General features: G+C 40.7%; 1 protein-coding gene and 1 long non-coding RNA gene across 2 annotated transcripts in view; both read right to left on the reverse strand.

The window, feature by feature from the left end:
* Window positions 1-589: 589 nt before the first annotated feature.
* Window positions 590-25,612, reverse strand: part of LOC146498701 (cAMP-regulated D2 protein) — a 31,225-nt gene continuing 6,202 nt past the window's right edge. The window contains exons 7-8 of the mRNA XM_085138795.1: window positions 25,233-25,405; window positions 590-6,709 (exon numbers count right to left, since the gene is read on the reverse strand). Coding sequence (XP_084994921.1) covers window positions 6,257-6,709; window positions 25,233-25,405 — 626 coding nt within the window. The 3' untranslated portion in view covers window positions 590-6,256. The remainder of the gene's footprint in view (window positions 6,710-25,232; window positions 25,406-25,612) is intronic.
* Window positions 8,742-25,223, reverse strand: LOC146498702 (uncharacterized). Its single transcript, XR_014870381.1, has 2 exons — window positions 10,946-25,223; window positions 8,742-10,142 (listed from the first exon to the last, which is right to left on the reverse strand). It is a non-coding gene; the product is annotated as an uncharacterized LOC146498702 (long non-coding RNA).

A 25,612-nucleotide genomic window follows, 5' to 3' on the forward strand; every position in this document is an offset into this window, starting at 1 on the left:
AAGTACAACAATGGAAGAAAGGTGTCAAAATGTAACAAACTCCTCCTGGCAGCACTTCTCCAGATTATTAATAAGGATTTTGAAACTTATTTGATCATATAGTTCAAACTATAAGCTTCACAGTGTAGAGGTAAGTTTTATTAACTTCTAACAGAGTCAGGTTGGTTTTAGTTTTCTTACTAAGCTATGCTAACTGGGTCTGAGCTCAGTCAAAGTCCTTCTAGAAATAAATTATTCCAGGCTACAAGACCAAGCCCTTATCCAAATTAATCGGAAGAGAGTCACAATGTTAATTTCTGTAGTCATCTGGACATTATTATATAGAATCACAGGTCAAATAATATTAAGCACATGTTAAAACTCTGCAGGTAACTTTATCCTAAAATAAGGTTTGCAACACTGGACCAGCTCTTTAGCCTGTTAATGATACTTTGGGTAATTTCTCATGGACCCCAGTGTGCTTTGTTGATTTGGAGAAGTTCTATGGCCTGTTGTTACAGCTTTTTCAGTTCCTGTAGAAATAATTTAGTTTGCACTGCTGATAAAGAGTGAATTGTGCCCATGGGGAGATGTATTTTTCCAGGGATGGTCTTTGTCATCAACTCCATTCATTACTTTAATAAGCAGGATTTCCAGGTGAATCCAAGGACTGAAGGGTATCCAAGTTCACAATCTCACATCCCTGTGTTAGTGTTGTTCCTACATCCTCATAATAATTTTGGTCCAGGATCATCAACTGACCAGTGATGCTGTCTGAGCAGTTAGCATTAGCCAAGAAGTGAGCTAATGCTTTTAAAAATGATCATGAGCAAACCAACATGAGTAAATGATATCAAATAATAAAGTAAACAGCTGACACACTTGTTCCTGTACAGACGTTTATATAAACAGTTGTTCTCTTCACATTGCAATGCTATCACATCACAACAGTGTAACTGGTTCAATTACAAACATTATCATTATGATGCAGGAACAACAGCAACACAGGGATATCGGTATTCTCAGAATTATCCTTACCGTTTTTGGAAAGGTATGACCTTCTTGGGCAGTGACCACCAGTGACTTCCAGGATGGAGGTGGTTTACAACCTCACTATGAGAGGTTCTCAGTATTGAAAGGGTGGAGTGCCCATCTCAGGTTAGAGGAGCTCTAGTATTTTGGAATCACAGACACAGACAAAGCTTTTGAACTATGTCCCTGCATCATATGGCAACAAGATGTGGGCAGTTACCAAAAAAGTAAGATCACAGATACAAGTGACAGCGATAAACTTCCTCCAGAGTGTCTTGATGCATGTTTATTAATTAAGGTAGGGAAATCACAAAAACGTATGTTTGTCTGCACGTAGCGTTTCCAGTGGGAGAAACGTTTCTTCACTCAACCAAGTGGCTTCTTCAGTCTGAAGACTGAGACTGAAGGGGATTCCTATGCCTAAGGTTTAAACCTTAGAGATGAAGAATCCAAGGATGACGTACAAGAGTTGCTCATAATAGAACTGCTGCTTTTTCACATTGAAAAGGAGACAAGTTGGTTCAGGTATCAGACTGTCCTGGCATATCCTGCTGGGAGGAGAACCAAGGGCAAACCCAGGTCACAGACTGTTGGTCTTGGGTTGAGAACACCTTGGTGTCTAGAGTTTACAGGTGGTAGCTGGAGAGAGAGAACATTTACTTAAAATGCCGCTCAGTGCTAACTATGCTTCTTTAAAAGCATAGCTCTAGTGTGAACGCTCAAAGCGGCCGCATGCGCAAAAGATGACGTCACACACAACGCTCTCTGTTTAGACCCAGAGCAACAGTATTGTTTGACTGATGACCTTAATATGAAGACTTCGGACTTTACGTTTCCCAATTTTGCTTTAAGTTAAAGTTATTTTGTTACTTACATTTGGCCTAATAATGATCCTTATTGCTGTTTTAGAGTAGCGGTGCTGCAAAGGATAGTTGCAGATTTCTGTCAGAATCTGCAGATTATGTTCATGTTGTCATCCCATCAGTTTCACTGACATCTACACGGGATGGCCAGGAAGCGTTCGCGATGTCTTCTCAGGCGCTGATAATTGGCGTCTGTCTTGTGTCAGTGACGTAAAACACGGATTTAATGCGACGTGACCGTTCAAACAGCAGTCGCTTTCTGAAACATCAGATATGTCTCGGATTCAGGACCACATACGAAAGTGACCCAGGTCGGATTTGTGCCGTTCACACTGTCACACCATGATTGGATATGGGTCGCATAGGGTCAAAAAAGTCGGATTTGATGCGTAGCCCAGAAGTCTAGAGAGTTTTGTTTTGTTTTTCAGAAACTGAATCCCTCAGAAGTGTTGTTTCTGGGTTTGTTTAGTGCTATGTATTTTCCTTATGTCAGTTTCACATTTAACTTTACAGGGATTGTATAGGAATTTCTTTTACTTATGTATTAATCACATTATTGTATGATGCTTTGGTGCCACTGGATTTTAACATGTCTTACACTCATACATTAAGACAAATGGTGGGGGGGTCTAGTAAGGAAGTTGGGGGAAGCAGACACTCCACAGGAAGAGTCTTTTGTCTCTTGAGGACTCTGGGAAGTAGCAAGGGAGTGTGAACCTTAAGGTGTGAAACAGCTGTGTACTGGCTTTTGTTCCTGGAGAAGGTGTTTAACCGAGAGCCATGCTAGGCTCAGGGAGACTCTGCTGACCGTCTGTCCCGCGGACATGCAGGGGCTCCATCAAGCTTGGTCGTCTGTCCTTTGTGCGCTTTGATTAAAGAATGTTAGCTACCGCTCACCACTCGTCTGCAGACTTTATTTAATGGAAAACCTCCACAACAGTATACACAGATGTGAGAGTGGCATACATTTTATATCAGTTCACTGACTGAAAGCAAGAACACATATTTCCCCAATACACTTATTATGTCAACTGTTTTTAACCTCCTAAGACCCAAACTCTGTCATGGTGTGCATTTTTAATTTCTCTCTGCTATTTGGGCTGATTGGGACCTGATCAATGTAAAAACAAAGAATTATCTGATTTTATTTTTTTTTTTACCTGATTTTTGTTTCTGAGAAAAATGAGATCAACATAAGAGGACATTCATTTTAAATTTTGAAAGAACAGTGGCAGTATAACGTCCTCGTAAGTGGATATCAAGCCCTTGTAGAGCAAAAATTAGTATTTTGGTCTAGACAACCCAAAATGTGATGTCCACATATTGGGACGCCCGGTTGAACGAGCCCAATTTGTTTTGAGAAGGACGCCAGTGAACAGTGTGCTGCTGTATTCTGTCCCAAGCAGCATACTGGGCAGCGAAGGCTGTCATCTGACTTTTAATTGCAAATGCAGTGGCCATAATCAGATCTTATTGGAATGTCTGTGCAAAGCCAACAACCTCGATCTGGAGAGTGACAGCCAGACATTGATTCCATAACCTTTTCTAAATTATACAGGCAACAGAAAGGATTGTGTCTGTTTGTCGCCTCTCGCTCTCACTCCATCTCCCTCTTATCAGCTGTCACAATAATGAGCAGCAGGGTTTTTTAGGGGGAGGGGGACAGCCTGTGAGCACAGCCTTTGGCGCAGTGTTGGGATGAACAGCAATTGATTAGCTGTGCGGCCAACTCAGACAGCTAAGTCGCAGCGCGGGCCGTGCTTTGATACTGGATGACAGCAAAGTAAATGTCTGCTGAGATAATGAGGTGGCCTCAACACACCCTAGTGTGTCAGCGCTCTACCAGTCGTGTGTAAACAGCCAATAAAAATGGTCGTGTGTGTGTGTGTCTGTGGCATATATTAAACAGGACAATTCACTGTGGCCTTGGTGCCAGTAGGGAGAGAAGCCACTTCAGTTGCTCTAGAAAGAGACAGGAGTGGTGAACGCCTGAAGGCTGAGGAAGCAGGCTTATAACTGGACATTTGCCAGTTAAGCTCCCAGATCAAGTGAAGGATTTGAAAGATTTCAAACCACTTCTGTTGGAACGTAAAACTCATAAACTGCAACTATTTCACACAAAGCACTGCCTCCTTTGTTCTTGGATGATATGACAAGCTGTACCCTTATTTATGTAAATTTAGATTAGCATTCATTGTGGACCCATATCACTTACTGGCAAGACTGATATGATGAAAATCATAACTGAATTGTTTTGACATAACATGTCAAATAAAATGTCAGTGACTTCGCTGAGAGCGTCGAGCCATTTACTTTTCACAACACGCAGATGTGTTGCTGATGGCCTTTAGGGTTATTACCTGGCTCATAAGGTACAATATAAAGTGGAGACTGACAGGGGTTTAATTCTTAATTACTTAATAATCTAAGATAGAAACAATAGCCAGGAGAGCATAACAATGACTTGTGAGAAATGGTGCCACTGCAAGACTACTGGGGTTTGCAGGGGGGTGCGAAAAGCAAAAAAATCACCGGCAGCCCAGAGTAGTACCATGCTGCCTTCTAGGGCTCATATGCAACAATTCCCTCTTTACCATTGCTTTGTGACTGGCAGTTAGTTCCAGTGACCCACATTTAAAGTAGAGTATTTACCATACTGTCATATGCCGGTCAGTGGTGGGACTAGAAAGAGAGAGCAGATTTCTCCTGTTTTGGCTTCCTGTTAAATCCAGAATTCAAAATCCTGCTCCTCACATACAAGGTCTTAAATAATCAGGCCCCATCTTATCTTAATGACCTTGTGGTACCATATCACCCTATTAGAGCACTTCGCTCTCGCTCTGCAGGCCTACTTGTTGTTCCTAGAGTATTTAAAAGTAGAATGGGAGGCAGAGCCTTCAGTTTTCAGGCCCCTCTTCTGTGGAACCAGCTTCCAGTTTGGATTCAGGAGACAGACACTATCTCTACTTTCAAGATTAGGCTTCAAACTTTCCTTTTTGCTAAAGCATATAGTTAGGGCTGGACCAGGTGACCCTGAATCCTCCCTTAGTTATGCTGCAATAGACGTAGGCTGCCGGGGATTCCCATGATGCATTGAGTTTTCCTTTCCAGTCACCTTTCTCACTCACTATGTGTTAACAGACCTCTCTGCATTGAATCATATCTGTTATTAATCTCTGTCTCTCTTCCACAGCATGTCTTTATCCTGTCTTCCTTCTCTCACCCCAACCAATCACAGCAGATGGCCCCGCCCCTCCCTGAGCCTGGTTCTGCCGGAGGTTTCTTCCTGTTAAAAGGGAGTTTTTCCTTCCCACTGTCGCCAAAGTGCTGCTCATAGGGGGTCATATGATTGTTGGGTTTTTCTCTGTATCTATGAAGCGCCTTGAGGCGACTTTTGTTGTGATTTGGCGCTATATAAATAAAATTGAATTGAATTGAATTGGTTTTCTCTACCAGCATTATTAGTTCAATTAATCTTCAATCACGTTGCCTTAAAGTCGCAGGTTATATAAGGTAAATAGTGTTTCCAGGTAGGATTTGGTTACAGATAGGCAGCAAGATATGGTTCACCAGCTCACCATTAACTTGCTACGAGTCAACATAAATCCAATTTCCTGTTGTTTGAGATATTCTGCATTTCTTTGACATTAGCCTGCATAGAAGACGTGATCCCAAAAACCAAACGAGCCTTTCATCAACCAATCGTCCTACTGATGTTTACCACTGTCACCAAATGCATTCGTTTCCCCCTTTTGCCAGATAGAACCAGCTTTCTTCTGGCTAAGTGTTTGATGCCAGTGTCTCATGAGTCATTAAATTTTGTAAAGGGAGGCATTTCTCTTAGAATAACACATGGCTGCAGGTCCTAATAAGTTGTGAGCAGAAATAACTCAGTGATGTGTTTTCAGGGCAGAAAAATATTTTGGACCACAAGACATTTCACTCCAGTCCAAATATGCAAATCCCGAATAAACAACAGAACAGAATTAGCAGGATTCCCCCTAAGCAATGAGTTTTTGTACCAAACATTATTAATTTGTGAATTGTTGTAATAATCCAGTCTGGTGACTGATATAGCTAAAGAGTACAGTCTGGCTGCTTTGCTCCTAGATAACAATTCAAGTCATGCAGACTTGCATTCAATTAGAAAAGAAATCTCGCATACAAACAAATACATGGTTTACTTGCAACAAACAAAAGACAAAAGGGCAGGAGTACTGTAGTAACTAGCAAAACTTCATCAACTAACTTGCCCGTCTCTAGAGCAAAGCTAGAGCAGACATCTACATATCCTACTTTTAGAAACAAAACAATGCAGGGAAAGAGCCATTCTTTTGAATCTAGTTTCAACAAAAGAACAGCATGCCCAGCCTGGTCCCTCTCTAGTAGATGCCCAGCTGGTCCCAGAAATCACATATATGGTTTCTGGTCCCGGCTTGTGTATGGGAACGCACAGTGAGGTTCATGACCAGAAAGCCACTGGTGTCAGAATAGCGCGGCCAAATAGGCAGATGCTGCTCCCGGCAGAAAGTTGTCTGTTGGCTCCTAGAGGAAGGGTCGCCAGTGTGAGCGAAGGCACCCCAGTAGCACAGCATTCGATTGGACAGCAGCTTCTCCGACGGTGACAGGGTGAAGTTGGCCACAGAGGCTGAATGAAAAAGAAAGGGCAGCTCTGCACCATGGCAGGAATGCTCATAGCAGAAAGTGAGACCTGACCAGACACTGCGGTCCGAGATCACATGGTCAAAAACATACATCCAGACCTTGCTCCCCGCTGCTGTGCCAGCATGTGCTGACCTCCTCGATGGACATAAGAAGACAAAATCGGTGACAATCTGAGGAAAGGAAAATAAGAGGGAGATGGTGAGGTCACATTATTTTAAACTGATTTCAATGATTTCTCAGCACTATAGTGGCTCAGACTTAAATAACTTTATATCTCTTAATTGTCTTGTTATTAAATGTTTTACAAACAAGCATGTTGGATGAAGATAAAACCCACTAACTCTGATGATCAGCATTGTTTTTCCTGTAGTAACACCACCTGATCTCTGTGGTTTTTGCAGATTAAGACTGGAGTAAAACTCGGAGAATATGCCCATGTTCTCAGGACAATAACTTCTCATGGCCTGCCATGAATCAGCCTTTTATAACACATTATATAACTCCATAAATTATATAACTCCAGAAAACATAACCTTACTAATAGTACCACCAAAGTCCAATCAGACATCCCATGGGTGGGTTGGCACAAAATTGCCTTAGTGCCTGAACTATAATGAAATTTGGCAAATCTACACTCTCAGGATGATTTGTAATGACTTTCACAAACCTGGACTTTATGAGGCATGGGAATAGAGAACCGGTTCTTGTAAAGAACCAGCTCCTAGTACTTTAGTTCCTTGAAATTGTTGTTCTGCTTGCCTATCGGTTCTATCTGAACTTGTGCAATAGTCTGCTGATTGTAGGAAATGTACCAGGGGAGTGTGTGTGGAACTGTAGTCTACAGGTTTATATTGTTAACTGACAATTATGAGACAATGCGTTTCAGGTTGTTTTGTAACGTAACATACTGCATCACTTAAGTGTTCCGGGGAATATGTGCACTACATTACTTTTTTGAGCAATAACGCCAACACTGATCATAACAAAGAGCTGAAATACCTTGAACATGCAGAAACATTTGACCACACAGCATGCACAAAAAGAACAAATACATGAATGCCATGTCTTTGATATGCTGCTTAACAATGGTGGCCACTCTCAAAGTGCAGCCAGTGAGAACCTAATGAAAGTCGATAAGAGAATCGATAAGTAAAATAATCAAGCTTTTTTTATATATATATATATACATATGTATATATATATATATATATACATATGTATATATATATATATATACATATGTATATATATATATATATACATATGTATATATATATATATATACATATGTATATATATATATACATATGTATATATATATATACATATGTATATATATATATATATACATATGTATATATATATATACATATGTATATATATATATATATACATATGTATATATATATATATATACATATGTATATATATATATATATACATATGTATATATATATATACATATGTATATATATATATATACATATGTATATATATATATATACATATGTATATATATATATATACACATACATATATATGTATATATATATATATACATATGTATATATATATATATATATATATATATATATATATATATATATATATATATATATATATACATATATATATAAAACTGATGATGCTTAAGAGGTTTATATGTGTATGAAAGACGCTATTCAAAATTGTAAAACAAGCCTTTTGCTTAACATGCAGTTCACTCAATATTCCTCATACAGTAATGGATCAAATCTTCATCAAACAGTTTTTTCTGGAACAATAAATGGTGGATATATCATCATCTCACTCTTCAAAGTGAAGTTAATAATGAATTGCCTTAAACTCGCACTCATTTCTCTGGTCCTCTGCTGTAGTCTCAATGGTGAATTTCAAATCTCAGTAAAGCTTGATGTTCACCTTACCATTTACAGCTTAGAGAAAAGCACTGTGTCTATTGGGTGCTGCTTTCTGAGTGACAAGTTGCTACCACAAAGTCCTTTAAATTTGCAGTCAGATCCACCATTCACATCTATGATGCTCACCTAAAGTTTGACATTGGCAAGGGTCATGTCAAGGTAGGTAAGCCCACATTTGCAAAAACTGTCATTTACTTATGACACTCAAGCTTTTCAAATAGTACTTTATTTCTGCACTTTACCCATCGGTGCAGTGTAAAATATTTGCTCCCTTCTGAATTCCTTTTTGCAAATTTGCCACACTTACAGATCCTCAACTCATTTTAGATAATCAAACAAATGTTAACACACACAAAGATTACTGTAGTAATTACCATATTCTTATTATATTACTATGTCTGTCTCTCTCCGTATTACAGCTGAGATAGGCTCAATTCACCTTGAACCTTGAACTGGGGAAACAGAAGTGGGTGGGTGTGTGGATGGATGCCTACTGCCTACCCTTTGCTTAAAGCCATAATAACCTGTGGGTTTAGGTTAAGTATGGACAAATTTCATGGCTGTATGTTCCATATGTTGGTTAAGTAGCTCTATATTAATTAACTAGTCAGATACTAGTATTAAATAGTATTAAACCTGGAAACAAAATGAAAACAACCAATCTGATTTAAAATTACAGAAACATCCAAGTCGGTACTTTACCGCGATTCTTGTGGAGTTTGCCGTGTGTAGAAAAGAAAAAGAATAACTAATTAGCCTTGCATCTACAAAGAGATGGGCTGAGGGCAGAGCAGCAACAATGTTGTTCCCTCTCGGCTAAAAGGAAGCAAAGAAAACGAAGGTAGACTGTCTTCTCCTGCCTGTTACCTAGAAACCAATGTGTCTTTTTCAGCAGCACACAACCTGCACCCACACAGCTGAACATCTGAAAGCTGAAAACAACATGCTGACTTTGACGGGACTCTCTCTGTCTCTCTCACTCGATTCTTTTTATTTATTTATTTATTTTTTGCCACACAGGTTTATGATCATGTCTCACGCATTCAAGGCGATACGAGCACAAGTTATGTTTACTATATCTTTTGAAATGAATTTCTCCTCACAACCGATTCACACTACAACCTGGGTTTGCCTCTTATCTGTATTTAATTTAATAACGGTACAGGACTCTGTTTTGGGTAACCACTGTCCTTGATGTAAATATGTAAAAATTGTGTATGTTTCTGTTCTGTGTCTTGTGTACTGTTTGTTTGTATATGTGTCTTTATCGCTGCTGTTACACCCAAATTTCCCCTTGTGGGACAATTAAAGGATTATTCTATTCTATTCTATTCTATTCTATTCTATTCTTCTCTCTCCCCCGTCCAACTTGCTCTCTCGTTGCTAAAATCTGTTTTTGTTTTTGGGCACGCTTCTTTTCTCCAGTGTCAGATTATTGTCATGTTCAGAAAGAACAAATGCTTTAAAAATTCCATTCAGTAACTGTTGTGCATTTGATCGTATTCATCTATGGATGCACACCGATCAGGCATAACATTCACTGACAGGTGAAGTGAATAACACTGATTATCTTTTCACTGTGGCACCTGTTAGTGCGTGGGATATATCAGGGAGCAAGTGAACATTTTATCCTCAAAGTTGATGTGCTAGAAGCAGGAAAAATGGGCTGGTGTAAAGATTTGACCTTTTGCAAGTGCAAGTGTTTGTTTATTGATTAGCATTCAAATATCTCAGTGAAGACAGAACAAAGATTTACCACAAAGCAAGAAAGCATGAGACAAGGCTAATCAAAAGGTATTGGCTGAAGCATTTGCTTATTACGCCAACCCTTTTAACAAAAGATCTTTTAGCATGCAGCTCCTGTACACAGGGCTCGAAGCAAATAATAAAATTCAATTCAATTCAATTTCATTTATATAGCGCCAAATCACAACAAATGTCGCCTCAAGGCGCTTCATAGATACAGAGAGAAAAGCCCAACAATCATATGACCCCCTATGAGCAGCACTTTGGCGACAGTGGGAAGGAAAAACTCCCTTTTAACAGGAAGAAACCTCCGGCAGAACCCGGCTCAGGGAGGGGCGGGGCCATCTGCTGCGACCGGTTGGGGTGAGAGAAGGCAAACAAAGCAAAAACAAAACAAACAAACAAACAAGAAAAAACACCACCACCTTAGTAAGTAACTACATCAAAGCAAAAGAATCAAGAGGTTTTCTGTTTTTTTGTTTTTGTTTTTTTTTTTTGCTCTTTTCATTCTTGATATATATATTTTTCTAATACTCTATTTTTAAACATATTTTTAAACAAGGAAAATGAACTACACCTTTTTAAATCACTGTCATAACTATTCCACAGGTTAACTCCTCTAACAGAAACACATCTCTGCTTTATATTTGTCCTTATCTTGTTTTTTTTTAAAGAAATCTGTTCCCCTTAAGTCATATTGACTCTCTCTGACTTTGAACAGCTTCTGAGTAAACCAGTGACCTGGTTTGACAGGAGCCGAGCTGTGATAGAAGACGGGGCAGAACATCTCCAAAGCTCCGGCTTTTGTGGGATACGGTGGTTAGTATCTATCAAAAGTCGTAAAATAAATAAACAATTTTCCACAAACTGCAGACAATTTTTTTGTTTCCTTGCCAGCTTTAGTCAGGCATTGGAAAATCTCATTAAATACTTTTTTTTTTTTTAAATCTAGCAAGATACAATTTTTTATACCCTTAATTATTGCCAGTATTGTCACAACACGTTCACATTTAATTTAAGGTGAATTTAATTTCAACTTTTTGATTTTTGTATCAAAAGAGGGAACAATGCAAAATTACCGTGTTACCAAAGGACATTTCAATTTCAATTACTGACAGGAAGGCATATCACAACCATGTTCAGTAAATGTGACCACTGAGGTCATGAGTTGGCTGTTCAGCAATGGACACTACTTATCTCCATACAGTTTCCAGGCCTTGTCGTCTCTCCTAGGCCAGAGCCATCAGGAAGCTCTTTCCACCACTTTCCTAAATGAGCTCTTCTCTCGTGAACCCTTAAGCCTGATGTTATCTGGAGTTTCCAGAATGGCTGAGCTGGGCCACTTCCATTGTAAGCAGTCGTGTACTGCTGGATCATTTGCTGATACTAGATTGTTTTCCTGTCTGCTGCTGCTTCCTAATATCCCACCTTCTGTTTTACTATTAGTTCCACCTTTGTGGTTTTATTTCCTACGTGTGACCACATGATGACATCTGGTAAATACCACTTCTGAGACCTAGAGTGTTCCTCCCAGACCGATCCTTATCTTCTACCCCTGGAATAACTTGCCCTTGCCTCTTTTCAGTAAAGTTAATTGTGTTCAATATATTGTTCTGTGTCATGGCACCATTTGCGTCTCCATGGAGATAATGTTTGGGGGGGTTTTTTACATCTTGATAAGGTTCCTTTTGGAAATGTTTTTTTAGTAAGAGATGATGACAAAAGACATAGCAAACAGCAATCTGCTTAAATGCCAAGTTTGGGAGTAGAAAATAGGTTATGGCTCTTTTTCATACAGGTTGTTTGATAAAAACATCTCAAGGTGCACCAGAGAGGAGAGGTGTGGCATCTACGTCAGAGCCCAAGTATGAGATTTTTCCAGTCATCAGTAGAAATCACACAGAAACAACACTACCCAAGTTGCATCACTCTGTATAAAGCACATGAACAGTCTACTGTCGCGTTTAGATTATTGTAATTCCCTGTTTACCAGCTTGGATAAATCATCTCTTTCTCGCCTCCAAGCTATACAAAACGCAGCAGCCAGACTACTAACTCGCTCTAGCAAGCGAGCTCACATCACTCCTATTTTATGTTCTTTACAGTGGCTCCCAATAGATTTTAGAATTTGTTTTAAAATCATTGTTTTAACGTACAGAGCACTAAATGGCCCCAGATATTTATCCAAGCTTCTCACAAAATACACTACTGCTCGCCGTCTCCGCTCACAGACTCAGAGTTTGTTGGTTGCTCCCAGAACACGTCTGAAGACAAAAGGGGGCGGAGCCTCTCAGTCTGTGGCACCAAGGCTGTGGAACAGTCTACAACTGGTTGACTCTGTGGAATCCTTTAAAAAACAGTTAAAAACTTTACTGTTTAAACAAGCTTTCTGTTGACCAATGCTTTTTACATTTTTATATTTTAATTTACATTTAAACTCTATATTGTGTATATCGTGCATTTTGCTATTTATCGTACTGTTTATTTTAATCTCTGTGTGCAGCGCTTTGTGACTACCTGTCTATGAAAAGCGCTTAATAAATAAACTTTACTTACTTACTTACTTACTCTACTGCAGGACAGTCCAAGCTTTGGCCTCACTAGGCAAAGCTTTTTCAGCTTAGGCATGTCAGGTTTGCTCTTTCATCATGGTGCACTCCAAAAAGTACTGTTCACACTGTGCTGTAGGACAAAAACAAGCTCAAGACCAAGACTCTGAACTCTAGCTTGCTGTGTGCCTCTCACTAACTTTAGAGCGTTATAGACTAAACCTGGTTAAGGGTCAGCTTATTGATTCCTGTCAGACTAGCTCACCAGACTTCAGAGAACTTTTTGATGTCTCTACTAACTTATGACAATATTTATTTATTTATTTATTGCATTTTGAGAGGTTGGCTAAGATACGACAGTGGTCTGATGCCGAACAAACATTGTTAATGCATTGTGTTTTGACTGGTAAATCTCAGGAAGCCTTTTCAGCTTTATCAAAGGCTGACAGTGAAAACTATGAAACAGTTAAACAGGCTGTTTTACAAACTTACCAACTAGTTCCTGAAGCTTATAGACAAAAGTTTAGAACTTCCCAGAAACAGCAAAGCCAAACTTATGTGGAATTTGTTGGTGGGCTAAGAATTTTGTTTAACCGTTGGCAGGTTGCCTCTGGTTAAGTACATTTGAACAGTTGGGGGAGCTTGTTTTGCTGGGCAGTTATGGTCCACTCTTCCTAAACGAGTAGCTACATATTTGAATGAGGAGAAAGTGAAAAATGCTTCTGATGCTGCAGTGTTGGCAGATGAGTTTACTCTGACAATCAAAGGAGGTTGTGGTTGGAAGCAGGGAGATTGTCTTGTTAGTTGGGAGAAAGGGCCAACAGAATGCAATTACTAAACAAGACTCTACCAGCGCAAATTGAAACTAAAGTAGGACATGCAATTACTGTTTAGGTAAAGGGCGCTGGGAAAATGAGTGCCCTTTGTTGCAGGCTGAGGCTAAATCTGCACAGGGAACTCGTTCAGTGAAACCTATTGCCTTTGCAGTTTTGGCTGCCCCCATTGAAAGAAATAAGGTAATAGCTGCTGTGCGGTTTCATACTAGGTCTGCGATTACTCCTGGGATTATTCAAAGAAATTCACTGGATTTCCAGTTCACTGACCCAGTATAGACCATACGTATCTGCAGGTTTAGTCTCATTGGTGGCTCATGACCAGAAGACAGCTGTAAACATTCTTAGAGACTGAGGTGCTTTGGATTTATCATTTATTTATCCCAGTGTTGCCCTCAGAAATTGATACTGGTTGCTGTTCTATTCAATTCAATTCAATTCAATTTTATTTATATAGCGCCAAATCACAACAAAAGTCGCCTCAAGGCGCTCTAAAGTCTTGGGTATGAGTTGAAATGCAATGACTGTACCGTTACATCATCTGTTTTTGTCATTAGAGCTCGTACAGGGTGAAGTTGCTCTTGGAGTGTGCCCCAGGCTACCCACTGAGGGAATCCAGGTGATTTGGGGAAATGATTTCGTTGGGACTAAAGTGTGGAAAACCATCTCAAAATGTGCCACTAAGGCACAGAGATGAGGTAAGCCAGACACAAAGTGCTGTGTGATCACTCGGGCAAGGAGTAAAGACTCTCCCGAAGATTCTTTTTCAACAGCTTCTAGGAATAAAAACACAACCCATGTTTTAAATGTGTAATTTCCTCTGTCAGAATATGCTTTGTCAGTCATGTGTAGTGAGGGATGACGCATCTTTACAAGAACATTACAGTTGGTCCACAGATGAGATGGAGACAGCCAGGTATTTTTTGGATGATGGCTTTTGGTTCAAAAATGGACTCATCATGATAAGTTAAGCATTGTTCACACTGTGCGATTTTTTCAGTCGCGTTATTCAGCTCCTGCTCAAACTGCACGATTGACTCGCAGGGGTTAGAAGTTCGTAGGTCACGATGCAGGGTCCCACACCATACGGCCTGATGCTCTGATGCGATCTGAGTGCTCACACTGTGCATGTCTGTCTTTCACCACCACCATCAACTTTGCTAAATTGCTAATGAAAAACACTGATCAGGCAGCTGTGTTTGAGCAGCAGTGTAGATCCAACTATTTTCACGGTTGTTGTGGTCGTGATGATTTTGTGAGGCCACATCGAAAAGGCTCAGATCAGCTTGCTAAAGTTCTACAAGTTGTGCCTCCATCGCTTGTGTCCAGATCACACGCTGCACCGCCGTGCTGCTCCGTCTTTTTCACCGACATTTATGGGTTTGCGTGTGCGGAGTGTGAGAAGCTGCGGTGACACCCTCACGACGGTCGCGAGGATTTCAAACCTTTTTGAAAGACCAAGCGATTGATGATCGGGAGCTGGTTGGGAGGCTTTACCCCACGTATACTACACGATGCACGACACACGATGGTGGCCACCATCGTTAAGCAGTAGGGGTGGGGGAAAAATCGATACTGTGTAGCATGGTGATATTTTGTTTGCTAATAATGTATCGATACAGGGACAGCAGAAATCGATATTTTGTTACAAAAAAGGTTTTTGTGCTCTGACTTCAGAGCATGTTGATCCTTTTTCTGAGCAAGAATCCTGACATTCCTTCACTGTCCAAATGTGTTTAACTTTTTTATGGCAGCAATAAACATGACAGTTTACTTATTTTAATTTAAGACATGTTTTATTTTAATTAAGTTTAAAACTTTTTTATTTAATGTAAAATTATATTTTGTTTTAATTTACTTTCAAATTCTTCAGTTGCTGAAGGGGCTGCATAGTTTTCATAAACTGCATAGTTCAGAATAGCTATAATTGTACCAGATGGTTGATTCAGTTAAGTTGGACTAGACTGTAATACAAACCGTTCAGTTTGTCAACAATAAAACTGAAATGAGAGAAAGACTGAGTGTGAGACTTTGATATTAGATAAAATGAATATTGATAAAGTTTACCTTTATGTACAGAATCTGAATATCGCAAAATATTTTTAAAAAATTGCAATAATATCGTATCGTGTGTTAAGTATTGTGATAATATCGTATCGTGGGATGTATGGTGATTCCCACCTCTATTAAGCAGTATATCAACTCGGGCCGATCACCAAAACGGTCGCACGACTGAAAAATCGGCTCAAAATGGGCCAAAAATCGCACAGTGTATGCCCAGCTTTAATGGGACATGCTTTCTGTCATCTCACATAAACTTAGAGAAGATGTCTTGAAGACGGCTCATGATTCCACTGCTGGACATTTAGGCGTTCAGAAAACCTATGACAGAGTCACTTGCCATTTTTTGGGGCCCAAACTGAAAAAGTTCATTTCCTTGTACATTAAAACAGGTCACATTTGTCAAGTGATTGGAAAGCCCAACCAAGCAATTGAGCACCTTTATGTCCCGTTCCAGCAATTGACCAGCCTTTTGAGCATTTGCTGATTGGTTGTATGGAGCCGTTACCCAGGTCAAAGGCAGGAAATATGTACTTATTAACAGTGATGTGTTTAACTACTCGCTACGCAGCTGGTTACCCAATACCCAACATTACCAGAGAGCAGTGGTTAAAGCCCTGTCACAGGTTATCTCGGTTTTTGGTATCACAAAGATTGTTCAGAGTGTCCGAGGGACAAATTTCACATCAAGTATGTTCACAGAAATATTGAAGCTCCTTCAGGTAAAACATGCCCAGTCCAATCCTTACCATCCACAAAGTCAGGGAGCTACTGAAAGGTTTCACCAAACCTTGAAGTCCTGTTGCGTGCTTATTGTACGGAAGTGGATCGTGACTGGAAGGAGGGACTGCCTACCAATAACTGTTGGACGTAGAAACCAAAACAATGAGGGACTGGCTCATGCTAGTGGTACGAGAAGTTACTCAGGCTGGGACTGGGTTCAGCCCAAATTAATTGGTTTGTGGTCACACTGTTCAGGGTCCACTAGCAGTTTTACAGGATGATTGGAAGACACTGCGGCAGGTGTCAGATCGAAATCATCTGGTTGCTACTCCCAACCACAGAAGGAAATCACTTTTTCATGCATACCTGTTAAAGCCTTATCATGTCTGTGCGTGTGGTGCAGAGGACACCAATGCGCGCCTGGCGATTCCATTTTACAGGGACATCTGAGCCGCTCAGTAACTTGGATGCTTTGTTGGGATTGTTGGCTACTACAGATAATTCTGTAAGAATTTTCCACGGTAGCTGCCCCTCTTTCTAACCTTCTCGGCTACAAGGTTACGTTTTTTGGATGCCACCTTGTCAGGAAGCCTTTCAGGAAGTGAAAATTTTGATTTCCTCTGTACCTGCTCTAGCGGCTCCCTGCATGGATAAGCCACTCAAACTACAGGTAGATACTGGTATGGTGGGAGCCGAAACTGTTCTGTTGCAGGAGGGGGAGGATGGAGTGGACCTTCCTGTCAGTTTTTTCTCCCAGAAGTTCAAATTATACCAAATGAACTACTCAATAGTGGAGAAGGGCGCATCGGCTTTAATATGGGCTCTACAACATTTTGAAGTGTATGTAGGGGCAGGGGGGAATCCTGTTTTAGGCCTAACCTTCCTTCCACAATCCCCACAATCCCAATCAGCGTTTGAGATGGTGCCTTTTTCTTCAGCCATATAATCTGGAAGTTTGACACATAAAGGGAGCAGACAATGTTTTGGCTGATGCATTATCAAGGGCTGTGTCCTAGTAATACAACTTCAAGTGTTGGCAAAATGTTAACTAACTTCATGGCTGTCTAAGCCCTATTTTTATGGGTGGACGCGTGATGGCCTGGTAGCACTGTTTTGGCCCCTTTGTGTTTCCCTCCCCGCAGCACTGGTTTAGATCGTTAATGATAGTTAATGATCGGTGGGAGTGACCGGAGTATAAAAGCTAGATCCTGCAATCTCTCTGGTCTTCACTCTCTCTTTGGGACACTTTTCTTTCCAAGATCCTTGGACTACGATGATCTGGATGACCGAGAACCTTCACAGACATAAAAATCTGTACCACGTCATTTCTAGAAGTCTGACAGAAGCTGCCGCTTTACTGAAACTGCTCATAGTGATGGCAGCACTTCACACAGTCGATGAGCTTGTCAGTGATTCAGCTGAAATTCCCTCGCTTACAAAATCAAGTCTCATTTTTCCTTAAGACAGCAAAGGTGCTTATAATTCTGCCATAGCGAGACTTGGTTAGTGGGGTTTTCAATGGGAAGGAAGTTGATTATGTTAGTCGTATTGTTCAAAATGCATTCAGAAATACTGTGTTTGTCTAATGCAGAGAAAATGTATATACTCCATAAATATAAAAATTGTAGGACTAAAGCTGAACTCTTCACATCTGCTTCCACTGTGACTGGTTTGCGCTGACCCCTGCGGGCCTCAGGAAAAGTGGCATTTATAAAGACACACAGTGTGTGTACGTGGACGCTCCTGTTGTAATTTTACCAACTCCCAGCTGCAGAGTGAACTGCGACTGAATATTAAATATATCCAGCAGTGTCACCTCCTGACCCCCCTGGAGTTCCCTGGGGGGAGATACCTTCCATTCTGAATTGAAAAATGTGACAGAAACCTGCTAAAAGAAAGAAGAGTCCTGCACTGTCACGAACTTTAATATTTGAAATGCTAACTCAGACCTGTAAAGTCTGAGGTGCATGTTTCACAGAGCATTTCCCAATCTGACTTTGGGGTGAATTTACTGGAACGATCATTTCTGCTATTGAGTTAAGACACACCCGACTGCTTCAGACCAGCAAATCTTTTGCTTCAGTGCAGAAGTGGGCACAGCTGCTAACGATCAACTAATGAAGTGCTTTTGATTATTAGCCTCTTGATTCCTATAGAAGCAGTAAGGTTGTACTTCATTTTCCACATGTGTATAGCTAAGGAATATATGAGGTTTGCTGGTTTTATTGGTGTTTATGATTTAAATTCAAGCAATAAATGCATCTTTCTGAAAGATAAAAATGTTTTACATGATTTTCCTTGAGTGGGAAAAGGCAGCACATAACCACAAACACTCACATCTACACCTACAGCCCGTTTCGAACATCACCTGAGACGGCCACAGTGAAACATGAAGAACATGAAACCTCAACAAACACTGCTAGAAGATCAGAAAACCTTCTAGCTGGCAACAGTGCTGACCTCTGTACACCAAACTGAGACTGAAGTGTGATCTTCCAAACGTACATTTGGACAGAAAAAGAAACTTTCCAGTTAGTAAAAACGCAGCAAACGCTAAACATTAGTGTCACACGTGTGAAAAATGCAGCTCAAGATGGCAAAACAAGATTGATGCCATGTCATCAGTATGCTTCTTTAATTTTGTGGCAATTATAGCTCTAATAGTCAAAGGAGCTTGCAAAGAAAAGCGTCTGGACTTCTTTAAGTTGCTTGAAGACGTTTCACCTCTCATCCGAGAAGCTTCTTCAGTTCTAAGGTCAAATGGTGGAGAGTCCCAGATATAAACCTAGTGGGAGTTTCCCCCCACAGAGGGACAAAAGGACCCCCTGATGATCCTCTAATCGCCTGAGCCAAGGTGTGAAACTGGGTGTGGGTCCCAATCAGCCAGAGTTTCGGGTGAGTTCATTGTGAAACCTGGCCCCACCTTATCATGCGAATTCCTGAGGTCAGATGGCCCAGGATGTGACCTTAGACCTTTGACCTTAGAACTGAAGAAGCTTCTCGGATGAGAGGTGAAACGTCTTCAAGTAACTTAAAGAAGTCCAGACACTTTTCTTTGCAAGCTCCTTTGACTACGATGACCTGGATGACTGAGAACCTTCACAGACATATACCTCTAATAGTTAATTCTGAATTATTTGCAAATATGATGATGGTTATTTATAAGGTAGAACATATATATTTTACTTTTCAGTAAGTTGAACTTATCCCCATGGCTCAGTATCGTTTTGCTTCAAAGCCACAATTTTGGAAAACATGCGACACTACCAGTAATGGTACTACTACATATTGCAAGATAAAAAGCTGGCTAGCTGCGTGTTTAATCTCAATCTGGCACTTGTATTTATTGCAGTTTATCTTGATTTTTGGACAGATACATTCAGACTTTGGATCATTTTTGCTTTGTTTAGTCTTTCTGGAAATAGCTGGCGTTTTAACTGGAAAATCTCCAGCATGTTTGCCAGCTAGTTCCTGACTTTGTTTGCTGTTCGATGCCGACAGATAGTGCTGAGTATACCTCAGGCTATTTACTCTGGATTTATTAAAGCTCCTTCTCTGAAAGCAGCTACTTGAAAATGAGGTTGATGACATCAGTGAGACTAAACCATAGAAACAGCTGTTGGACGTAGAAACCAAAACAATGATGTAAGTGATGCTAAAACACTCAGTGGGGAACTGCAAAGTCAACTGCTGATTCTCTGTGGGTCAGTCACAATGACTAACACTGCTCATATTACATGTAGCAAAAGTATTACAGTTTTTAACATCAGTAATTATGACATTATTTAAGATTACTGTTAGAGTGAATTGTTGAATGTTGTCATTTTTATGCTTGCCAACTCTGACGAAAGGAATTCCACTGTCCTCCCCCCAGAGTCTCGAGGTTCTGGGTGGGGGGCTGTAGTGTTTTATTGTAGATACATCCTATCTGGAAGATCTGTTTCTTGTGTTGTAAGCTTCCTGCTTTTATGACCCTTTTGGTCAGCAGGAGGTCACACAAACGCACCCCCATGACACACACACATTCTTACAGAAGTTCACACATATACATACAATGCCTTGTCTTAGAACCACGTGGACGTTGCTTTGCTTTGCTGTGTTTTCTGTGAACTGTCTCTTAATAAAAGGCAGCGGGAGGAGGCCGGATTTGTGGTCATTTCGTGGTAGACATCAACGAGGCCTCCCTTGCAAGTGAAACGACCGATCGCTGTTGCCTTGTTTTTCTTTCACGGGAATAAGTCCTGGATACAGCGGGGTCTGAGTTTAGACCCAACAATTACACTCAGGGGACAGTTGTTTTTATATACTTAGTTTGAGCTGATGCAGTATAACTCAGGCTGCAAGAGATTGTACCTTTATGGAGTTTACAATGTTATAATCATTTTGAAGGCCAATCAGAGTACGTCATTCTAAGAGATGTTTTTGTTATTCACTCTACTCTCATTAATACAAACAGGCTGTCTTCCTCCAGTCATTGCTTCCTCCTCTGGAAGCCTGTCCTCTACTTCATCTGTGATTCCTCAGCTCGTCCCCCCTGTCATTGTAGATGTTCAGGAGAGACGAGTTGCTTCTTAGTGGAGCAGTCAAGCTGAATCTCAAGCAGACAACCTCCCTGACTCCAGGTGGTCCCAATGATTCACCCATACAAATGATGGAGGTGAGAAAAAAAATACTGAGTGAGTGGAGCTGTAGCTCCCTCTGTAGGCAGCGTTAAAGCATGTTGAACTTCCACTGAAATCTGGAAGTTTGATGTCTGGTGAAATCTTCCCGTCTTTTCAGTCTGGTCATAAGGAAATGCAACATTTTTTTCAAACCAACTTCAGCAGCAAGAGTTCAATTGTTTTCAGTTTCCCACCACTCGTTACACACAGACAGTACAACACAGCTGGGTCCTCATTACACACCAAGCACTGGCCAGGAGGGTTATCGATCCACACGTGATGTCCTGCCTCACACACAATGAGTAGTTATTGATGCATGTGTGTGGCAGAGTGTGTGAGGATTTTCTGTTCAGTCCGTGAGCAAGAGGAGAAATGGAACAGAACAAAACCTCTTCAGATGCAGCTCATTATGTAAATGCATCCTTTTTTTTCTTTTATATAAGCTGTTTGACTTCCTGAACACAGACAGCGCATTAGGGTTGTAGAGATGTTCGGCTCTGCAGGTTCTTGCAAATTATTGGCTGAATGTAAAGCTCCCTGACACTTTCCTGACAGCCACCAGATAGAACAACGATAGAAACGAAGCCACAGCAAACGGAGGAATATTAATTATATGCAATTTGTCGGATCAAAAGCAGCATGCTTCAGAAACTTTCGCCTCTGTGAACTGAATATTTCTCTATTTCTGTGAACTCTCCTTCAAGTGTTAATCAGTGCACCCTGTAGCAGAGGAAATGCAAGCAGGGGACTCTAGATAATTAGCCTTTGGTCTCTTCAAAACTTTGTCTTGTCTCTGGCAGGCAACCAGAATTATTGTCATAATTTCAAGGTTGGCAATGGAGGCTAGGGGTTACACTTTTAATGAGTGAGGGGAAACATTTCCTCTTTATAAAGGAACAGCAACAGTAGCATGGCAGGAAAAAAATTCAAAACAGCTTCTTTAAACAACATTTCCCAGCAACACTTAGAGTTTTCAGCCATGCTCGGATATTTGCACTGACCCCCGGTCCTGTGAAGAAGCACCCTTCACGAAGAAATGCAGGACAGCCTCACTGCACAGTCAGCTGTGACTGAATACTAAATAGGTGTCACCTCCTGACCCGCTCCCAGAGGCTGACACTTTACACTATTCATCGAAATCGCAGCCAGAATACTGCTCGGGGGGTTTCTCATTTTTCCCTCATGAAAATTAATGATAAACACAGCACACATAGACGTTTATGCTAGCACATGCCAACATCAGACAATGTTGGTTTGCTTACCAACCATCATGTTAACCATTACAAATATCTGAAGCAATTTATCATAAAATTGGTGTCCGCTGGAAATTTAAGCAGTCATGAATAATTATTGATCTAAATCTGCTACTTCATGCTGCTTGTATGAAAAAAAGACTACTACAAACAGCTGTAAGTGACATGTCTCCAAAGGTTGATTCTGTCCTGGCCTGACGAGGTGGCTCTTCTGTGTTGTGCCATCCTCTTTGCCAGAGGTTGTTTGGTTTATAGAAATCCTGGCAATCCTCCTGCATTTAACAGCATACACTAAGTTACTCTGTTTGTGTCGGGGGACCCGATCCTTGGGGTGGACCAATTTTTGGCGCAGCGTGTTTTGGGGTTTAAAAGCCACAGAGACCCGGTGTTTAGAAAAAATGCGTCTCAACTCTTCCGATACTCCTGACACATATGGGATCACTACAGGTTTTCGCTTGGGCAGCGGTTGTCCTTCTCTCCTGGATCGGCTGGAGCTTTCTTTTGGCGCCTTCCCAGCTTTGACAAAAGTCCGGCTGGGATAACCACATTTACTCAGGGCCTTCTTGATGTTCTTCTGCCTCCCTGGCTGCTGTGTCAGTGGGGATGGTGTTCGCTCTGTGTTGTAGCGTCCTGATGACACCCAGTTTACGCTCCAGTGGATGATGAGAGTCAAACCTTAGATACTGATCCGTATGTGTAGGTTTACGGTACACGTCAGCTTTTAGATGTCCCCCATTACTCATGGAAATCTCACAGTCTAAGGAGGCTAACCTGCCACTTTTCATGGGGCCATTTATGTGAAAGGGGAAAGACCATCTCTGAATCGAGGAGGGGGCCTAAGGGTACATCTGTCACCATCTTACAATGCTGTGATTGCAGACATTCCCCAACTCTCTGTGAATGGGACTCATTTGACCTTTTTTCAGTGTTAAACTGCACACCAGCCCTACCTATATAAAACTGAGGCTTAAAGTCAAACATTGCATCCTAATAATATACACCATACTTTTAAATATTTGCCAGTATGGTGCACTTTATATATTTAAAGTGGTAAAAGGTGTAAATTTTGATCATTTAGATTATTTCTTTTTTTTTTTTTTTTTTTTTTTTTTTGCATATGTATATATTAGGGGTGCAACGATACACAAAATTCACGGTTCGGTTCGATACTTTGGTGTCACGGTTCGATATTTTTTCAATAAAAAAATAAATGTTCATGCCTTTTTAATTTGTCATTTATTAAAATTATAAATATATATTTTAACTCAAAAGTACAGTTTTTAAATTTAATGTTGCTGAAACAACAAAGTAATAAAATAAATAAATCTATCTGATCGAGAAATCCCTCATCTTTGGAAAAGAGAGTTTATTACAGAGAAATGGCTCTTTTCAAAATAAAAGCTATACTATACGCTTCTTCTGGGCTATATTCTCAGCAGCATATTAAACATATCAGGTCCCCATAAGGAGAATCATGTGCTAACGGCTGTCTAAATGACTCGGGTAAAGCTTGTAGCATGCGTGCTTGTTGTTTTTGTCTGCTTCCACTTGTCTTTGCACTAGGATGATGTCGGAGTAAATGTGCAGTCATATTCGTTGTGTTCCCACTAGTGCTGTCAGCGTAAATCTGAAATGACGTTAACGCCACAACACGGCAAATCTCCGTTAACGAGCTACCGCGGATCGCCCCGTGCGTGGGGCTGGACGGCGTCAACACGTTAACGAGCTAACTGCGCTAACGCAGTAGTTCCCACCAATGTAATTGAGCATTGCGTGGCACATCCAACATACTGTTTTACTTTAGTCCATGACACGCTTACCTTCAGGGTCATACTTCACATGAAAACCAAAATAGTTCCAAAGGCCAGATCTGAATGAGGGTGGGGGAGATTCAATTTGCCATGTTGCAAGGAGAGCTTAACATCTGTCTCGCTAGCTTGCGCTGCGCTCAGTGAATCTGCGTTCGACTACTCCGCCTAGGCTGCACTGTCGAGCCCAGATCCACTGAGCGCTCAACACAGACAGCATCGTCAGAAGGAAAGTTGATAAAATAAATTAAAAATTTTGTCTTGTTCGATACATATGCGTACTGAACCGAAAGCACTGTATCGAACGGTTCAATATCGATACGAGTATTGTTGCACCCCTAGTAAATATTAGACAAAGATAGCGCAAGTATATACAAAATGTACTTTTTAAATGATGATTTCGTTTAATGAGGGATAGAAGCTATCCAAAGTCATACGTGAGAAAGAAACACCACCATCATGCCATATTTTGAGGAAACTTGAGAATAGATGAGAAAAACATTCTGGAAAAGTTTACAAGGTCATTGGGAGGAAAACTTTGAACAGTGGTGAACTTCTCTCCAAAATGACTCCAAGCACAAACACAACTCATCCAGGAGACCACAAAAGAACTGAGAACAACATCTAAACAACTGCAGTTTTCTGTTGTCTCAGTTAAGCTCAATGTGTTCATCATTTACAATCAGAAAGCGACTTGGCAGAAATGGCATCTGTGTTCTAAGACGAAAATCACTGCTTACTAAAAAGAACAATAAAGGCTCAACTCACATTTGCTAAAAACTGATGATCCCCAAGACTTTGTGAAAATATTTTCTGGGTTGATGGGACAAAAATGAACTTTTGTTCAAGTTTTGTGTCCAGTCATCTCTGGCATTTCATTAAAAAAATATCAAATAGTCAAACATGGCGGTGGTAGTGTGATGATCGGGGCTGCTACAAGACAAGACTCTCTGCCAGAAAGTGCTGAAGGAAATGCCAAAATGCTTCAGCAGGGCTTTAAACGGGTCATTCAAGTTTGAAAACGTCTGCAAAATTCTGCAAAACAAACGCAGGCCGAAATTCCTCCCCAGCCATGTGAAAGACTCTTTTCCAATCTAAGAGCAATACTAACACTAAAAAGACGTATTAAACTCCTCTTACCTGAGCCAGCATATTTCTGTGGTCAGCATCCCTGTAGAGGGGCAAGTACTTGTGTAGGATCTGTAGGGTGTGCTGTTTAAAGATGGCTGTGATGTACACGGTGCACTCCACTGTGGAGACTGGCTTGTTGAAGACCCCATACGCAAACAGAACCCCCTCCTCGGACGTTGTACCTGCAGGACAGAAAACAACATTACTCTAAAGAAACAAGTAGATGTCTGTGTTGCCTGTGGACTTGCTGTGATTCTTCTGCCCAATGGCTTTTCTGATTGTCTCTGTACTTAAAAATCAAACATTGCCTTCAGCTTTGTCATGATGTCGGAATTTTCCTATCAAATAGTTGTATAACAAGAACCAGTGGGAGTTAAGCAGAAACTGAG

This window comes from Neolamprologus multifasciatus, chromosome 17, assembly GCF_963576455.1.
Source record: "Neolamprologus multifasciatus chromosome 17, fNeoMul1.2, whole genome shotgun sequence".
NCBI classification, from domain to species: Eukaryota; Metazoa; Chordata; class Actinopteri; order Cichliformes; family Cichlidae; genus Neolamprologus; species Neolamprologus multifasciatus.